The 17,317-nt window shown below is 36.2% G+C and overlaps 1 protein-coding gene across 7 annotated transcripts in view; it reads right to left on the reverse strand.

Moving 5' to 3' along the window:
• The window catches only part of RPS6KC1 (ribosomal protein S6 kinase C1), a 141,661-nt gene that overhangs the window by 42,427 nt on the left and 81,917 nt on the right, over positions 1 to 17,317 (reverse strand). For all 7 annotated transcript variants that reach the window (XR_002123132.1, XM_019635524.1, XM_019635530.1 and 4 more), the window contains 2 exons: positions 3,238 to 3,285; positions 1,904 to 2,036 (listed from right to left, as the gene is read on the reverse strand). Coding sequence is in view for 6 of the 7 variants with exons in the window: in XM_019635524.1 (XP_019491069.1) it covers positions 1,904 to 2,036; positions 3,238 to 3,285 (181 nt within the window). In the remaining variant the exon portion in view is untranslated. The remainder of the gene's footprint in view (positions 1 to 1,903; positions 2,037 to 3,237; positions 3,286 to 17,317) is intronic.

Consider the following 17,317-nt stretch of genomic DNA (forward strand, 5'->3'; position numbering starts at 1 on the left):
TCTCTGTGTGAAAGATCAGTATTATTATTATCTAATGTTCTCTTGCTTTTTTTTTTCTTTCTGTTTGACGACAAAAGAAATGTAAGTTTCAAAGAGGCAGGCTCTTTTTCTGTCTTGTTTACCTAAAGGAGAGCCTAGTACATAATACATGCTCAATAAATTTGTTAAATAGTAAATAAATCCAGAGTCCCTATTTATACTAAAACTTAATATCTTTGTATTATAAAATCTTCTTAAAATTAAACAATAGACAGCTGAAATGCACAATCAAAAGAGGTCCGCCCGCCAAAGTTTAAATAATCCAGGACAAATTCTACGGTCATGTGACCATTCAAAGTCAGGCATGGTCAACAATAAAGGAAAAGAGACTCAGTGAAGATAATCAAAACAGTAGAAATTTTGAAAGCCCTATGTCTACGTCTTTAAGACAGATTCTAAAGATTTTTTATAGTACTGAAGTAAATTCAGTTGAAAAAACCTTAGGGAGTATAAGAAAAGCTGAGAAGATGGCAGAAGAAAAACTGAAGTATGATTTGGAGAAGAAAGAGAAGAACGGGAAGAGGAAGTTGCAAACAGCAGAGGTAAACTAGGATTAAAATTTTGCCACAGATAATCTCAAACATGAATAATCCACCCTGGGTAATAGACTATTGACTATAATTACGTTCATCCTACTGACCTTGTTCTAAATTATTATGGATTATTACTATGCAAGTTATTTTTGTTCCACACCAGAGGTGGCTGTATTCCGCTATCAGATGACATGACCTCTAATTCAATAATGTCTGTAATGCACTGGTATCCTCAGATAAAAGCTGTCTATAATGTCTGAACAAAGGTGAATTAGTTATCCAATTCACACACGCAATTAACTCTCTTAATACCTGAGAGACCATGGAGCCCCTTCTGAATTTCCTATTAAATACCACATATGGAGGTCTTCCCTCCATCTGTAGTTATCTTGTACTGTACTTCATAATAAACAGTATTAATAGTTTATTGCCCCCGTCAAAAATCTTGCATTAGTTATCAGGAGACCTCATTCCACAAAGCAATATCTCATTTTCTTGGGAAAATGCATTAAAGTCAGATGCTATGCCTATTAGTAAAGCACAATAGTTCTTTATTCTCAGTAATGTAAAAATAATAACACCTTCATGAAATTTGGAAAATAACTTAATTTTTTTCACTATTTTGAGAACACCTCTTAAAAGCTAAAAGTTAATATTTATTATGTGTATTTATATTTACATTATGCTGTATTCAGTCATTCTAAATAAAAAACTATTATTTAAATTCAGGCATTTAAGGGCAAAAACAAATCAAAACATAATATTTTTTTGCCACCTGTTCCCTCTACTAAGAGCTAAAATTTCATAAATAGTTTGAAGGCAGAGTACCATTCTTTATACCCATATGTGATGCCAACAGCTGTATTCATAAAAACCCAGATTATAATAACTAGGTCATGTCAAATGTCAAGCAAATACCTGTGCCTTCTAAAAAAGGAGGTAATTAATTAATTCTTCAGGGGATGCTTTTTATTTTAGGTATCTAACATTAATGTATCCTTTCAGCAGAAAACAAGAGAACAAAATAAAATCTCTAAAATAAAGCCTGGCTCTCGTAGCACCCACTCGCCTGAAAAGTTCTCATCCTGTCAGATCGCTTCTAGGAGATAGTAAGTAGTTAAGTACATCTAACAAGGTTGTTGTATTTCTGATGAAATCTGCTGCTCACCTGGGTTTTGATTTTCCCTCCCAACTCAAAGTAGGGAAGGAAAGCAGAGGACTAAGGAAACAGTTTCTTACTGCTCACGTAATGACAGAAGAACATTCTAGAAATTACAAATCTAAGTAGGTGACATCCTTCGTTCCATAAACAATTGAGAGTACAAACCAACCTTCCACGTGCTGCAGCACAAGAAATACCGACTCCTCAGAAATGATGTACTTGTGCAGACACACCATGTTGGGCACACAGCGGGGGATGATGGTCTTTCTGTTCCCGCTGTATTCACTGCTTTTCCTTAGACCCTGACAGAGAACAAAAAGGTCAGTTGTACCCTCAGTTGCCTTTGGAGCCTGCTGTGCTCTGTGTTTATCAACCAAACTAATCTATCCGAGTTACTCTGGGCTTCAGAGAATCCACTCATCTGCTGCTCTATGCCCCTCAGTCCCTGGAGGCTCCACTGATGACATCTGGCGTGAGTCCAGAGAACGGAAGATGCCACAAAGCTGCCATTAAAATCAATTACGTGGGTCAGTGTTTTTATTAGAGATGCTCTCAAACGAAGTCATCAGGATGACACACAGTTATTTCTCTATGACCTTTTCTTAAGTTTTATTTTACTTGTGTATATCTTGAAAGCAGTGGACACTGTAAGATCAATTCAAATTCCTGAGCCACAAAAGGTATTCCTACATTAAACAGGTAATTTTAAAATTCTATTCCCGACAAGTACAAAGATTATTTTAAGTTTTCTCCAAAGGTACAGGTGTGTGTAGTTTCTGATGTCATACCTTGGTTTAAAAATCTAGAGAAATGTCAGTGATAAACTACACTCATAAAAAGAAATTTGTTTCAGTATAGGTCAACGCAACGTACTGCCATGCTGATAAGTAAAGGCAAAGGTATCAGCAAAAGAAATGTGAAATTAACTCTAGATGCGGTGGCAATGTTTAAATTGGGATACTTTTAGAATATGTACCATCACAATCCATTTCAAAATTTTAAAATTGAAGGATTTTTCTTTCTTTTTTCATTTAATTACAAACTGAGTTACATGGAAAATCAAACTGAATTTAGATCAAAAAGAGAACTAGGGATGTTGACAACATTTCTCAAATACCTGTAACAAAGACTTTAAGGCAAAATTTCAGCACTTAAGAACTATAATCATAATCAAAAGTGAGACTATATGTGGTCTTCACAAATTATACAAAATGTACTAGAGAGGTATTTAAACTATACACTATACATTTAAACAGCATGAAATGAGTCTTCAACTTATCCATATTTTTCCTCCATATTCTCTTATCTAAAACGCTTTTTAAACATATGCTACAGAGTATTCATCAACTGTGATGGAAGGACAAAAAATAAAATAAATACAGATCACCACAAACATAAACGAACATTCAAACACCCAAGAAAAAAAAATTAAATAATTTTTCTTTCAGAAGCTGAATTTGAAAATACATTTCTAAATTCATTAAACATACAAATTCTACTTACTTTTAAAATGAATGTCTGTTCTGTCCTTGTGTCCATTACAAGTAAAACCTATATAAAAGATAAGAGTAATAATTTATTCATAATACAACAAAACATTAACTCATAACTTATTAAAACTATACTTTTAGGGTTTGGGGAGAAGTGTTGGAATCGACTCTGCCAAGATTGTTTATTTCTGAATAGATGTTTTTTTAAAGCTACCAAATCACAGGATTAAAAAAGTCTCATCTAAACTGGGCTTTATTATGGTTTCCTTTTCTAAAAATGCCATGTTTTAGGAATATTACTATGTTTCCTAGATTGATTTTAAAATATATTTCTTAAAAGTAAAGGAAAAATTATTTAGACAAAGAATTTTTCCTCATGAAACATTTATGATTAAGAAGTAAAAGAAAATTTTACAGGAAACGCTCAAGTTCAATTTTCTTCCTAAAACCCCTTGTGTAGCAACTGGCTATAACATGATCTCTCTCAATAACTCAGGCTCCAGCCTAAGGCATTCTTTTTGTACTACTTCTCCATCCTGGACTCATCCTTAACTCCTCTTTTTCCATCAGCAAATCCTGTCAGCTCTTTCTGAAAGTATATCCAGAACCTGAACTCGCCTCATCATTTCCACAGCTATGACCCTGATCCAAACAAAGACTCACCTGGATTACAACAATGGCCTCCCAACAGATCTCTGTTTCCATCTTTGCTGCCCTATCATCTACTCTCAAAATAGCAGCCAGCATTTTCTTTTTAAAACAGAAGTAGATCGTGTCACTCCGCTCAAAGAAAAGGCTTAAGTCCAAGAAATTATCTCAAGACCTTTCATGACCTCACACACTGCCCGTTCAAACTACCCACTACCCTCACCCATCTTGATGGATGGGAGTGAACAGAGATGGGAAATTATCCTACCATATTAACATTTCATTATTTTCCAGACACTATTATCAGAGGTTGGCAAACTTTTTCTGTAAATATCCAGACAGTAAATATTTTAGGCTTTGCAGGCCCATGTGGTCTCTGTTGCAGCAGTTCAAACTCTGCCACGTAACACAAACGCAGCCACCATCTGAAACGGGCCATGGTGGGGGAGCACGTATACCACAGAAATCTGCAAACACTGTCAACAGGCCCTTTTCCTCCAACTCCAGAGAACTGGGAGTCAAGGATGAAAAAAATATGTCAAGCTCCAGAAAATAAAGAATGGTGAGAAGAAATAGGAGTTAAGATGGGGAGTCAGTGTGAGAAGAAGATGGTAAATTCCATTTCAGACAAGGTGAATTTGAAGTCATAGCGACAATGTCATCTTAGAAGCAACCTCTCTTCTAAGTATCTCACGTACTGTGCAGGTCTCCATTTAATGTCAATTGAACATTCCCACAGATATCTCATCCCTTCCTCTTTCCAAAGCCCTGTCCCTACTAAAAACAAACCAAAATCCTGTTTCCCCTCCTACCGTACTGAATAACACTACCAATCCATGGAACTCCTCCCCACCTCCACCCGGTCCCCCCCACCCCGTAAACCAAAAAGCTCCCAGAGTCACTAAGATATCCTGTCCCTACCTTCATGAGCAGTGACCAAGTCCAGTCAATTCTACCTCCTACGTATTTCTCTTATCTGCCCTCTACTCTCTCTCACCTATCATGCTTTAAGCGTTTCCTATGTACTAAGCTTTAGCCACATGTACTCAGTGTTAATTCTTTCAACTACCCAATGAGATAATTTTACCATTTCTACTCTAACTACGAAGACATTATAGCTTCATCTGTAGAAGCTATAATGGTAGATAATAACGGTGCCTACCATATGTGAGCATTTCAGTGAGACAATCCTGTAACAGTGCCTGGTGTAGGCGGTTATTATTATTGCTACCACTATTATTACTGTGTCTCCCTGAAATGCCCCCAGCCACTTACCAAACAAGTACTCATCTTTCCATCTTCTGCTCAAATGTCTCTCTCTCTCAGTAACAATGATTCTTTTCTTCCTTCACTCTCCCACTATATACAGTACCAACTTCTGTTATCGCATTTCTCACCCTTCAATTTGGTTATATGTTGTAGGCAGAATAATGGTCACCAAAGACGTTCATACCTTAATCTCCAGAACCTGTGAATATGTCATGTTACTGACAAAAAGGACTTTGCAGATGTAATTAAGGTACAGACAGTAAAACAGATTATCCTGGATTATTGGAGTGGGCTCAATCAAATCACATGAACCTTTAAAAGTACAGAACTGCCTCTGGCCTGAAGTGGAAAGTACAGAAATGACATAAGAGGAAATCCGAGAGATTTGAGGTATGAGAGGGGTGCGCGGTTGCCGGCTCTGATATAGAGACCCACAGGGAAGCACCAGTGAGACGCCTCTAGGAGCTCACAGCAAGCACGAGGCCGCCATAGAAGGAACAGGCCGCTTCTAGGAGCCAAGACCAGCTGTTCCCTGAAAGCCACGCAAGGAAGAAAGTTCAGTCCTACAACCACAAAAAGAAAAACAAGAAGCTCACTGGCCCAGGAACCTGAATGAGCCTGAAAGTGGATTTTTCCCCAGAGCCTCCAGTAAGGAACGCAGCACTGCCAGCACCCTGATTTTAGTCCAATGTGACCCAGGGCGGGCCTCCAATCCAAAGAACTGTGACATAATAAATTTCGTTGTTTTAAGCTGCTACGTTTGTGGTAACTTGTTATGACAGCAATAGGAAACTGTACATGGCAAAAACTATATTCCAACACATCTCCCACAGTAAATGTTCAATAAACATAAGTGAATGAATTCAGTATAAAAGTTTGGAAGGTAGATGGTAATATGGGAACGGAGCTTAGAAATTAAATGGAAACTAGAGATTTATAGTTGAGCAGTCTCCACAAAGATAACAGCTTAAGACATGAGAATGTAACTGGAACGCTTACTTTTACCAGGCACTATGCTGGGATTTAAAGAATTAAATAATGTAACTCAACAATTCAATGAGGTAGGTATACTTTTATTAACCAATTTTACAGATGAGAAAGCAAACATAAAACTGTTAACTTGACAATGCTCATAAAGCAAAGAAGTGGTATTGGTGAAATTTAAACCCTAACAGTCTGGCTATGTGGTTCTTCCTCTTTAACTGCAAAGCTATATTATTTATGTCTGAATTTTGAAAATTATACAGAGTTAGAATATTGAAGGTATATAAAACAACAAGCAAAACTGTCGTGAAAAAAGTACAAAGACAAAATAGTGGTTCAGAAAAGAAGAAAACCAGAAAATATGGTAATTCAGATGTCAAGGGGAAAGAATGCTTAAATGAAAGTGATCATCTATGCCAAACACCAAAGAGGAGCCATGAAGAATAAGGAATGCGATAGGATTACTGCCTCAGGTAGGTAGGTAGCCAGTGGTAACTTTCAGTACCACATTATGCAGTGAATTTGTCGGGACAGAAGTCAGACTCCTCTGAGTTAATAATGGGTGATAAGAAAATGGAGGTGACACACACACACAGCAATATGTCAGAAAAAGGAAAAATACTACAATGAAAGAGCTGGTACACCATATACACCATATACAAGAATCAACTCAAAATGGTTTAAGGCTTAAATGTAAGACCCGAAACCTTAAAACTCCTAGAAGAAAACATAGGCAGTAAACTCTGACATTGCTCCTAGTAATACTTTTCCTGATCTATCTCCTTGGGCAAGGGAAACAAAAGAAAAAAATAAACAAATGGGACTACATCAAACTAAAAAGTTTTTGCACAACAAAGGAAACCACCAACAAAATGAAAAAAGACAGCCTACTGAATGGGATAAGATATTTGCCAGTGATACATCTGATAAAGAGTTAATATTCAAAATTTATAAAGAACTCATATAACTCAATACCAAAAAAAAAAAAAAAACCAAACAATCCAATTTAAAAATAGGCAGAGACCTGAATAGACAGGATGGCTATCATCAATAAATCAACAAACATCAAGTGTTTGCGAGGATATGGAGAAAAGGGAACCCTCATGCACTGTTGGTGGAATAGCAAATTGGTCCAGGCACTATGGAAAACAGATTGAAGGTTCCTCAAAAAATTAAAAATATAACTACCAAGTGATCCAGCAATTCCATTTATGGGTATTTATCCGAAGAAATCCAAAACACTAATTGGAAAAGATATGTGCAGTCCTATGTTCACTGCAGCACTATTTACAATAGCCAAGATATGGAAGCAACCCAAGGGTCTAGCAACAGATGATTGGGTAAAGATGTGGTACATATATACAGTGGAATATTACTCAGCCATAAAAAAGAATGAAATCTTACCATTTGTGACAACATGGATGGACCTAGAGGGTATTATGCTAAGTGAAATATGTCAGACTGAGAAGGACAAACACCATATGAACTCATTTATATGTGAAATCTAAAGAATAAAATAAATGAACAAACAAAACAGAAACAGACTCATAGATACAGAGAACAAACTGAAGGTTGCCAGAGGGGAGTGGAGTTGGGGAGCTACGGGAAATAATTGAAGGGATTAAGAAATACAAGTTGATAGTTTCAAAACAGTCATGGGGATGTAAAATACAGCATAAAAAATATAGTCAATAATATTGCAATAACTATGTATAGTGCCAGGTGGGTACTAGGCTAGTCAGGAGGATCACTGCATAAATTATATAAATGACTACCCACTATGCTGTACACCTGAAACTAATATAAAATAATATTGAATGTCAGTTGTAACTGAAAAAAATAATTTTTTAAAAATTAGAGCACTTTTAATAAAACAACTACAAAAAAAAGTTGGTAGGATCATCGGGTTCAAACTGTTTTCAGGGTAGATCTATTCTCTCTATAATTTCCCTTTGAGCTGCATTCACCACCAATCTTGAACCTTCATGGCATGGAAACACTTTTAAAGAACTTGAACCTTGAAAGTTAAATTAACACATTGTGAGAGCGAAAGGAGGCACCAGGGCCCTCTCTCTGCAAAAGAGAACTCAATGAACATTGAGTCTGTGAAGATGTTTATGGTTCCTTAAATCTCATTTGTTTTTATATGAAGCTGTGACTGTTTTAAATCACTCACCAGAATGCCAATGCTATTTAAATAAGATACGTCTATACGGAATAGAAAACGTTTCACTAGGTAAAAGGTATGGAATCTGTACAAAAAAAAAGGAACTTCTCATTCCTACCAGAAGCCTCTGAATTGACTGAACAGAATATACATGCATAAATCAGAAGTGATACCTCTTTGCTGGCCTCACTTAACCATGAAGCACGATGTGAATCAGATAAAAAGGCCAAATTAAGATCAATAAACGTGGCTGGGAAGTGCTGCTTTGTTTACACTTCTTTCCTTCTCCTACCAAGTTTGTTTGCAGCTAGACAACATTCACATTGAGGCAATAAACACAAGAACATATGTGATTTTTTTTAAATGTGCCCTTTGACTGTCAATTTCTCCCAAACAGGTGTTGGCTAAATGATTATAAATTGGCCTCTGGATACACCTCTTCAACTGAGCCGTACAGGGCTGGTGATAATATAATTAGACCTAAAAAACATCAGGCTGCTAAATGCTTTCCATCTGTTTGGCAATAATGTTTAGTTAACAATAGTCTTTAAAAGAAGCACCTTCAACTTCAGTTCTTAAAGTTATTTATAGAGCCATTCTTAACACACCAGCACTCCTGCTAACAAGAGCTTAAGCCACTTGGAAATTATTAGCCATACGGCTGTGTACAAAGAGAAACGACTGCATTTAACATCTGTATCTTTCCAAATTTACACGCTTCAACCTCATTTAAAGTCGTTTCTTAATGAACAGTGCTGTGGCGCTGCATTAATATTATAGTTGCATGCACAAAGATCATAAGGAGCCAAACGTTGTTGTAATGCCAACAGTAGGCCAATCTGTAATGAAGCTGTCAGCATAAAGGACAAAATAATAGCTTCTTTAACCCTCACACAGAATTTGTTCATTTGTGGATTGGAACACATCAATTTAAAAACTGCTCATGGGTTTGCTCACCTTTATAAAGACAAAAATCTAATTTGGTACTAATTTGATACAATTGTCTTTCCAATAAAAGGCTCCTAAAACCATCTTTTATTTCATAATAAAACAGGTACTATAACTAAAACTGTCATGAAATAATTATCTTGGATAGCATACCTTATTGAGAGAATACGATTAATGCATTTCTCCCTTTCATTTTTCACGCTTGCTTATCAGCACTGTATTAACATATGGTCTAACAGAAAAGATTACTCTGTCTTTGCCCGTAGTAATAATATATACAATGACTGCTCCTCATTGGGAAAAAAAAAGCAGACAACTTATCCCATAAGGATTAGCCACATTTGTTCTTCAATTCCACGGCACAATGAGACTTGTCCGCTCTTCTTTGTAACAGCAGTAGAAAAAGCTCCAACTGACTATAGTCTGGGTCTTTTTGTAACTAGAATTGGGAAGGCCTAATATTTAACTAGGTTTCACCTTTGGGAAGACAGGTTGAGTGGGGGAGTATATCGAAAGCATCAAATGATGATGATTTTTTTAAGCATATAAAGAATAAATTTGGAAAAATGAGAGAGGTGCTATAAAGACACTATGATTGTGGTGAAGAAGCACTGAGAGAGAGCTCCCCTCACTGAAGATTAAGTGTCACCCATTCTTGAATCTTTTCAGATATTCAATTTAAATGTTGACATTTGAAGTGTGTAAGTCTCTAAAAATAACTTCAGCTCCAATTCTTTTTAAAAAAAAGATTACCTGGGTAATTTAAGAGAATCTATCTCTACTTTGGTGCCTGTTACTTCACAGGCCTCCAGAACAACTAATAAAAGTGAGAAAAATTTTTAAGAAAAGTCTACAGAGGGAGTTACTTATCTTCGACAAACACAGCCTTTCTTAAGGATGTCACAGTACTATTCATGTTTGCTACATACTATATAAATGGACTTCAATTGTGCAAGTTATACAACTGGGAATTCACACGTAAATAACACACCAGAAAAGAATGGGAGCAACATAAGGAAGCCAAAGAAAATATACAAGCCCAATTCTGCAAGTCAGACAGATTTTCTCAACATCATTTCAGATGAATAAGATTATACTTATTGTACTCTCTTAAAATAGTCCACACTTAACAACCATTATTAGGTAAGTTATTAACTAAATTCATCTTGGCGGCATTACAGGAGCTGGTAACGTTACTTGTCTGAAGAAATGGATTTGAACAAACGTAGAGCACTAGACCAGGGGTTGGCAAACTTTTGAGACGGCAGAGCCGCCAGGGGACAGCAAACTGCGGCTCGCGAGCCACATGTGGCTCTTTGGGTATGTACATGTGACTCTGAAGTAAAACTGAAAATGAAAATAAAACCATCATAGTTTCATTTACAAAATTTTTACAGGATATTATTCACATAATGGTCATTATATAAAAATATATTTATGGCTCTCGAAAATTTTTAAATTGTTGTGAAGGACAGGATTGGCTCTTCCAGGGGTCGGCAAACTTTTGAGACGGAATGTGGCTCACAAGCCGCAGTTTGCCGACCCCTGAACTAGACCTTTGCTTTCCCCCCCATACCACATGATAATATTCCAACATTATTCATATTCACTGCTAAAACCCCATCTCATTTTGTATGCTTATAATATTCCATATGTATTTCTACTGGTAGTTGTTAATTCCATCCCTTATTCTCACAAACTATCCCTTATAAAAATTCAACTACCAGAAACAAGAAATAGGTGATCTTTAATACCAATAATTCTCCCCACTGGGGTCTAATTGTCCCTTTCTTTGGCATCAGAAGCCTAGCGGGGTTCCTTGTACCACTGCCCAGCAACGCCAAAAGCAGGAAATGCTGAGCCTCCAGCGTTCGTCTGTCAGAAGCTGCAGCGTCCCGAGCGTTGGCATGAACAGACTGTGTAGGCACTTCTATCATGTTATGCCATGAGACCAATCTGCTCTTGGTGGTCATGCGCACAAATGTTTCACTGATGAGAACTGAAGTATAAAGAAGAAAATTCAACATGGATCCTTGTAACCTCTGGTTTAAAGGATCTTTTCATTTACTACTCCCAGGGATCTATTCTCAGTAAAGTATAAAAGGTACTCCTAGGATTTAAGGGAAACAGAAAGAAAAAAATCCTTTGGAGTCTCATCAGTCTTATTTATGCTAGAACTTTCAACATGGCACATTATCATGAAGTGAACACACAACCCAAAGAGTACTTTGTGGATTGACGGCAGTCAAAAAATCACCAACCCACTCCGAACAAGGAGAAACATGTATCTCTTTGAGGCAGCTTGAGTTCTTCAGGCTTCTATATAACCTAAGAAATATCTTCAAAGGTCAGAAACACACCGAATCTACAGGATTGTGTATAGTGCTCACGAACCACATTTTTTTCTCGTTATTAAAATCCAAAATACCATAATTCAAAGTATACTTTAAATGTTTATCCAAACACCTTTAACACATAAAAAAATATCCCCTATTCCAATTTATCTAAGTGTCTGTCGTAACTACAGGCAAACTGGGGCAAGGACAGGAGGAAAAGAACGACATTAGGAAGAGCAAGCAACACAAAACTAACCTGGTAAATAACTCATTTCTCTGTAAGAAAACAACTAATTTTAGACTTCTTTAAATGCCCAGACATTTGTAAAGGTTTTAATATGCTAATTTTTTAATTGAAAGATATTTCAGCAGTGAAAGCTCTTTCATATGCACTACTGATTCTTCATCAAACGCTAACTTTCCAACTTAACACCAGCATAGCCGGTGGCAGCCTGAAGGTTTACCATCTGCTGCTACCCAAAGTCACTGTGGCCACCCTCAGAACAGATGCATCAAAGCCTCAAGATAAGAGGCTGAAGAAATACTGCCTAAGTCAGCAGAAAGGGGAAGATGAACCCAGAGGCAGGCAACAGGCAGGCTACCAGAAGACACAGAACATCGTGCACCATCAAGTCACCCATTAGAATATGTGCCCAAGGTCACAGGGGACTCGAATGGTTGAACAAAAAGACAAGAGAAACACTACTTCTAATGGAATTAAGTACATTAAGTAAATGTGATCATTTTTCTTTAAAAAGGGGGGGGATCAAGTCGCATTTAAAAATCACCAATGATTTTATTCAAAATAAGCATACAATGAGTAAAATGAAATATAAAATTTAAGGTGTTTTGATCAGTCTGTCTATGAATAATAACAAAGATATATATTTTTTATGTACTCATAAAATAAAGCACTGTTTGGAAAGGCTTGTTTGCTGGGTACCATCACACCCACAATCCAAATGTTACCCAAGAAAAATGTAATATGAGATGAGGTTTTATAAAATCCACAAAATACCAATTAAAAACTGATTTCTGGCTATTCAAAAATGCCATTTATTTATGATAATGACATTTGCCACAATATCTCATATAAAAACAAAATACTGCGATAGCTTTTTAAAATATTAAAAACAGAGAATCTCAGGAACCTGACTATATTCCATTATAATACTGAATAACTGGCATATACTCAAAAGAAATTCACTAATATGAAATTTTCTTGTGCTTCATCTTTGCTTTCTACTTTTTTTTTAGTATTTGAAATGCAGCTCAAAGAAAATCAATATAAAAAATATTTTTTTAGAAAAGAATGCAAAGAGCATCTTTTTATTCTTGGTTGTAACAGCAACAGATGCATATAGTTTGCATTAGTTATAATCTTAATCCAGGTTTTTTAAAGTTCTTCAAGAGTTCCACAGGGAACTAGTTATAATTTAAAATCAGTGCATGAATAAACATTCATGTACAATAAGAACTGTCATAGTGAATTGCATTTGTTCTGTCCTCTATTTAAACTGAATACAACCGTAACCTGTTGAGTGCAACCACGTATAGTCTCTACAACCTAACACAATACTGTACTGTGTGTGTATGCCCCATGTAAACTCAATTTATGCCTTTGTGTACTTAATAACTTCAATACTAATTATGATGACTTTTTTAAGGATCGTAGTTTGTCATTGTGATAGCTAAAACTAGAGTAAATGCTACCAGAATAACTTTATTTTCTAAGATGTTATGAATATATTATGAATCACACAATTAGAAAAAGAAAATAAGACTATTTTGGTGGTACTAAAACAGATTTGCAAGAAGTAATTCATTCAAAATTCACAGCTTACATTGTTTCATTCCTCCAAGGGACATTGAAAAATGATTGACAAAGTTTGTTTTCCTTGACAGACTAATATTAGGATCAGAAAGGATAAAAAGGATTTAAAAGATGTTTCTCTACTTTCCATCTAAAAGTCACTAGGCCAAATCTCTGGATTATTCACCTTTAGGCAAATAGCTAAAACTAGTCTTGCCATGCAAAAAAAACATGTATTCTCCAGAAAAGATGCAAAAAAAAATGTTATTCTCCAGAAAATAGTCCAAGAAGTAATGACTTCAACTACAAATATTAATTTAAAATTTCTTATATTCCTATTAGCCAATGTCAGTAAATGTGAGCTATTCCTCAACAATGTCTCATACTCGGATGTGAGGTTAATGATTTGTGAACAATGAAGTTATCACAGAAATGTCACATATATACGAAAAAAGAATTTCACTTTGTATAATTTTCAAATCCTAGACCTATACATCTTCTATTACTTCATAAAACCTGCTTCCAAAGGACATGGTCCGTCTTTGTAAGAAAACTGGGTATAAACACAGCAGAAGACAGAAGACAAAAGAAAAATTGGGTTTAAAACAGAAATGCTGAAGAGCCAGGAAAACATCCACTTAGGAGGCTCTTCTCAAATCCAAAGGCTTTAAAAGCTAGGTTTCTAGACCTTTGTCAGTCTCGTTTTGATTGTCTGTTTTCTGTTTTTGTGAAGCAACTTGCCCAAGGCTACAAAGAGATTATGCTAAAGAAAGGTTAAAGCTCTGAAGTTCCGGGTTTATAGGACCAAGTTCAGCTCATGCCATTCAGTTCCATAATGAAACCATTTATACAATTTCTCTGGTTTGAATTCTGGAGCTCACTTGGAAAAATGACTTAACAGTGTTAAATTTAGATGAAATTAATTCAATTAAAAATATAGTCTGCTGTATTTAGCTTTAGATCCTTTCTTATTTGCATTCGTTAGAAATACTCTAGTGATGATATAAGCTATGTCTAATCATACCCTGGTTTAATATTTTCATTCTGCTTAGATGTGTTCTATAAATATACTCAAATCAATGTGTAGGCCCTGAAAACTGACAGAAGTCCCCCAAAAGCAGTAATTGTGTCCACAGTTTTTGTGTAGCGTTCAGAATCAGTGGTGTACACTTAGATGGTTAATAAATGCTGCTTTGTAACGATATGGACACAGAGGCTACATCCTCAAGTCAGTCAATACACGTCCAACAAGTTGCCGAAGTCAAAGGCAGCCGGACTCCGATTCGGAAGAAAATGCATCCAGGGCAAGGAAGCTATTATTTTTTTAATGTTTTTAATGAGTTTAGTACTTTTATAGTAGATGGAGCTGAACTTCTGGTAATGATTAAAATTTAACAACGTTTTAATCTGACCTAGAAAATTTATTTAGTGTAAGAATACAGTGTGTTCATGTTCTGAAAAATCCCAAACTCTTTTAAAGCATATATGGAACGCCAAGGCACAACACTCATTCTCAATTCTCAAACGGACAATTTCATTGGCTGCAACAAAGCACCCTGCCAACAATCTATAGGCGCACTCACTCTGTGAGGGAAGGTAACGGGGGAGGAGGGGGAATGCTCTGACAGGGTTCAGTTCAAACTACCCTCCTGCTCTGAACCTGCAGGGGTAGTATATTTTGAGTTGCAGACTCAAAGAGTATTTGAAATCTTAAAACCTGTATATCGTCTCTTTTCCCCTTTACAGCTATTCAGCAAGCACTTACTGAATCCTTACTGTGTGGACAGCATTATATTCAATTAGGCATTATCAGAGAAAATAAAAAGGAATATAAGATACAGTTCCTGCCCTCTGGGACAGGTTAACAATATTTAAGGCAGCTAAAATAATCCGAGTGAAAATAATATACACAATTGAATACTAAACTTAATTCAAAGAAAGGAAAGATGAGTGTTAAGAGTGAAGGAGGAGGTAAACTGTCAGCTGTCTTGAAGAATGGACTAAATATGGGTGGGCAACAAGGAAGATGTCACAGAGTTGAAGCTAGAGAGAAAGCGTGCTGAGTCTCCCACCTTCAGCCCGGAACACTGTTCTCTGAGCTAAGTCCTGCTCACCCCTCATGGCTTGGCTTTGCTCATTCTAAGAAGCCTCTGCAAAGTGCCAAGCAAGGCACCCCTCCTGTATGTTCTCACAATAGTGTACTTCCTTCACTCAAAGAACGTTCACACCGTACTGTAAAGTCCAGTTTATTTTTTATATTTCCCACTCAATTACAAGCTCTAAGAGGGTAGAGATTAAGTATGTTTCATTCACCATTGTATTTCCAGTGGCTAACACCATCCTGACACATAGCAGAAACTCAATAAATATTTACAGTCGGGAGGGAGGGAAAGAGAGAGGGAGAGAGGGAGGGGGGAATGACAGGAATGGAAAAGACATGCGGAGAAATGGTGAGGAGGCAGGCCAATTAGAATAAATGGGCCTTACCTTTTGGGGGGTAACGTGAGTAGGCAGGTATCATTCATTTGTTTTTTCCAACACATATTAAGTATCTGCTATTTGTAAGTCACTACGCTAAATGCCAAGAATATAAAATTGACTAGGATATAGTCACTAAGCTGGTGCTTGACATGTTATAGAGGCTTATTCTCAGACATATGTCTTAAGCACAGGATTTAGGCTACCTTTTTCTAACAGATGTCTGTAAATACTGTGTCAAAACAATGCTTGGTCATTTGAGGCATATGAAGACTTGTTGGAGAAGGCATAGAAATAATGTCAAAAACTACCATATAATATGGATAAATGCTATATAGATAAGTTCAAGCCACGAAAAGGACACAGCAAAAGATATTTAAATCAGACAGCAGAGGTAAGCAAAGGAGGCTTCCAAGAGAAGACAATAATTAAGAATGAGAAAAAATTAAGTGAGGAAGAAAAGGAAGTCACTCCAGGTAGAGGAGAACAGCATGCATGACACCTTACAGCTTCAACAAGGCTGTAGCCAACAGAGCACGTGCGCTGGGAAAAGGGGAAGAAGAAAGTTGAGAATCAATAGAAAAAGTAGGGGCTAGATCACAAAGGTCTTTGTAGGCTTAGCTAAGAAGTCTGAACGTTATCCTAAAAACTATGTGAAGGTACTAAAGGATTTTAAGAGGGTTATTAGTATGAGAAAAATCACTTGTAATTAATTTTTATAAATTGTTCTGGCAGCAGTGTTGATGATAAACTAGAGAAAAATCAGTCTAGAGGCAAATAATAAATAGTACATCTTAAAAGAGGGATAAAGAAAATAGTATACAACTTTAAACTTAGAAATAGTTTGGGGTGACTAAATTTTAATTTGAAACAGTTGAAGGAAAGATGGGTTAGCTGTAAATAGCAGTACCCAGAGGGTACTGGGTCAATCTGAAATAATTATTCTAGCTATACGTCACCTATAGGGCTCTTACACTGTTTTGTTGAAAAAAATTTAACAACTTGAAAAAGGTCAACAAAGACAGGTTGATCAAAATTATGAATGCCATGAAGCTGAGACGGCTATATAATATGATAAATTTAACATTCTCTTAAATATAGATCACTATCCCCTATAGAAACACTATTAAATAACAGTAAAGCATTTTTAAAAGATACACAATGATGGCTACAAAAAAAAAAAAACAAGAAGATGAGAAAAGATGGCAAGATTTTAGTAGACAGAAAACAGATGCTAAATGTCTATATGTTAAAAAAAGGCAATTCTCATTATGCTAAATGAAATAAGTCAGAAAAAAACAAATACTGTACAATATCACTTATATGTGGAATCTTTTTAAAAAATGAACTCAAAGATACAGAAAGCAGATCAGTAGTTGCCGGGGGTGGGAGGTGGGCAAAATGGGTGAAGGGGGTCAAAAGGTACAAACTTACAGTTATAAGATAAATA

The sequence above is a fragment of the Hipposideros armiger genome, unplaced genomic scaffold, assembly GCF_001890085.2.
Source record: "Hipposideros armiger isolate ML-2016 unplaced genomic scaffold, ASM189008v1 scaffold_22, whole genome shotgun sequence".
Classification (NCBI taxonomy): Eukaryota; Metazoa; Chordata; class Mammalia; order Chiroptera; family Hipposideridae; genus Hipposideros; species Hipposideros armiger.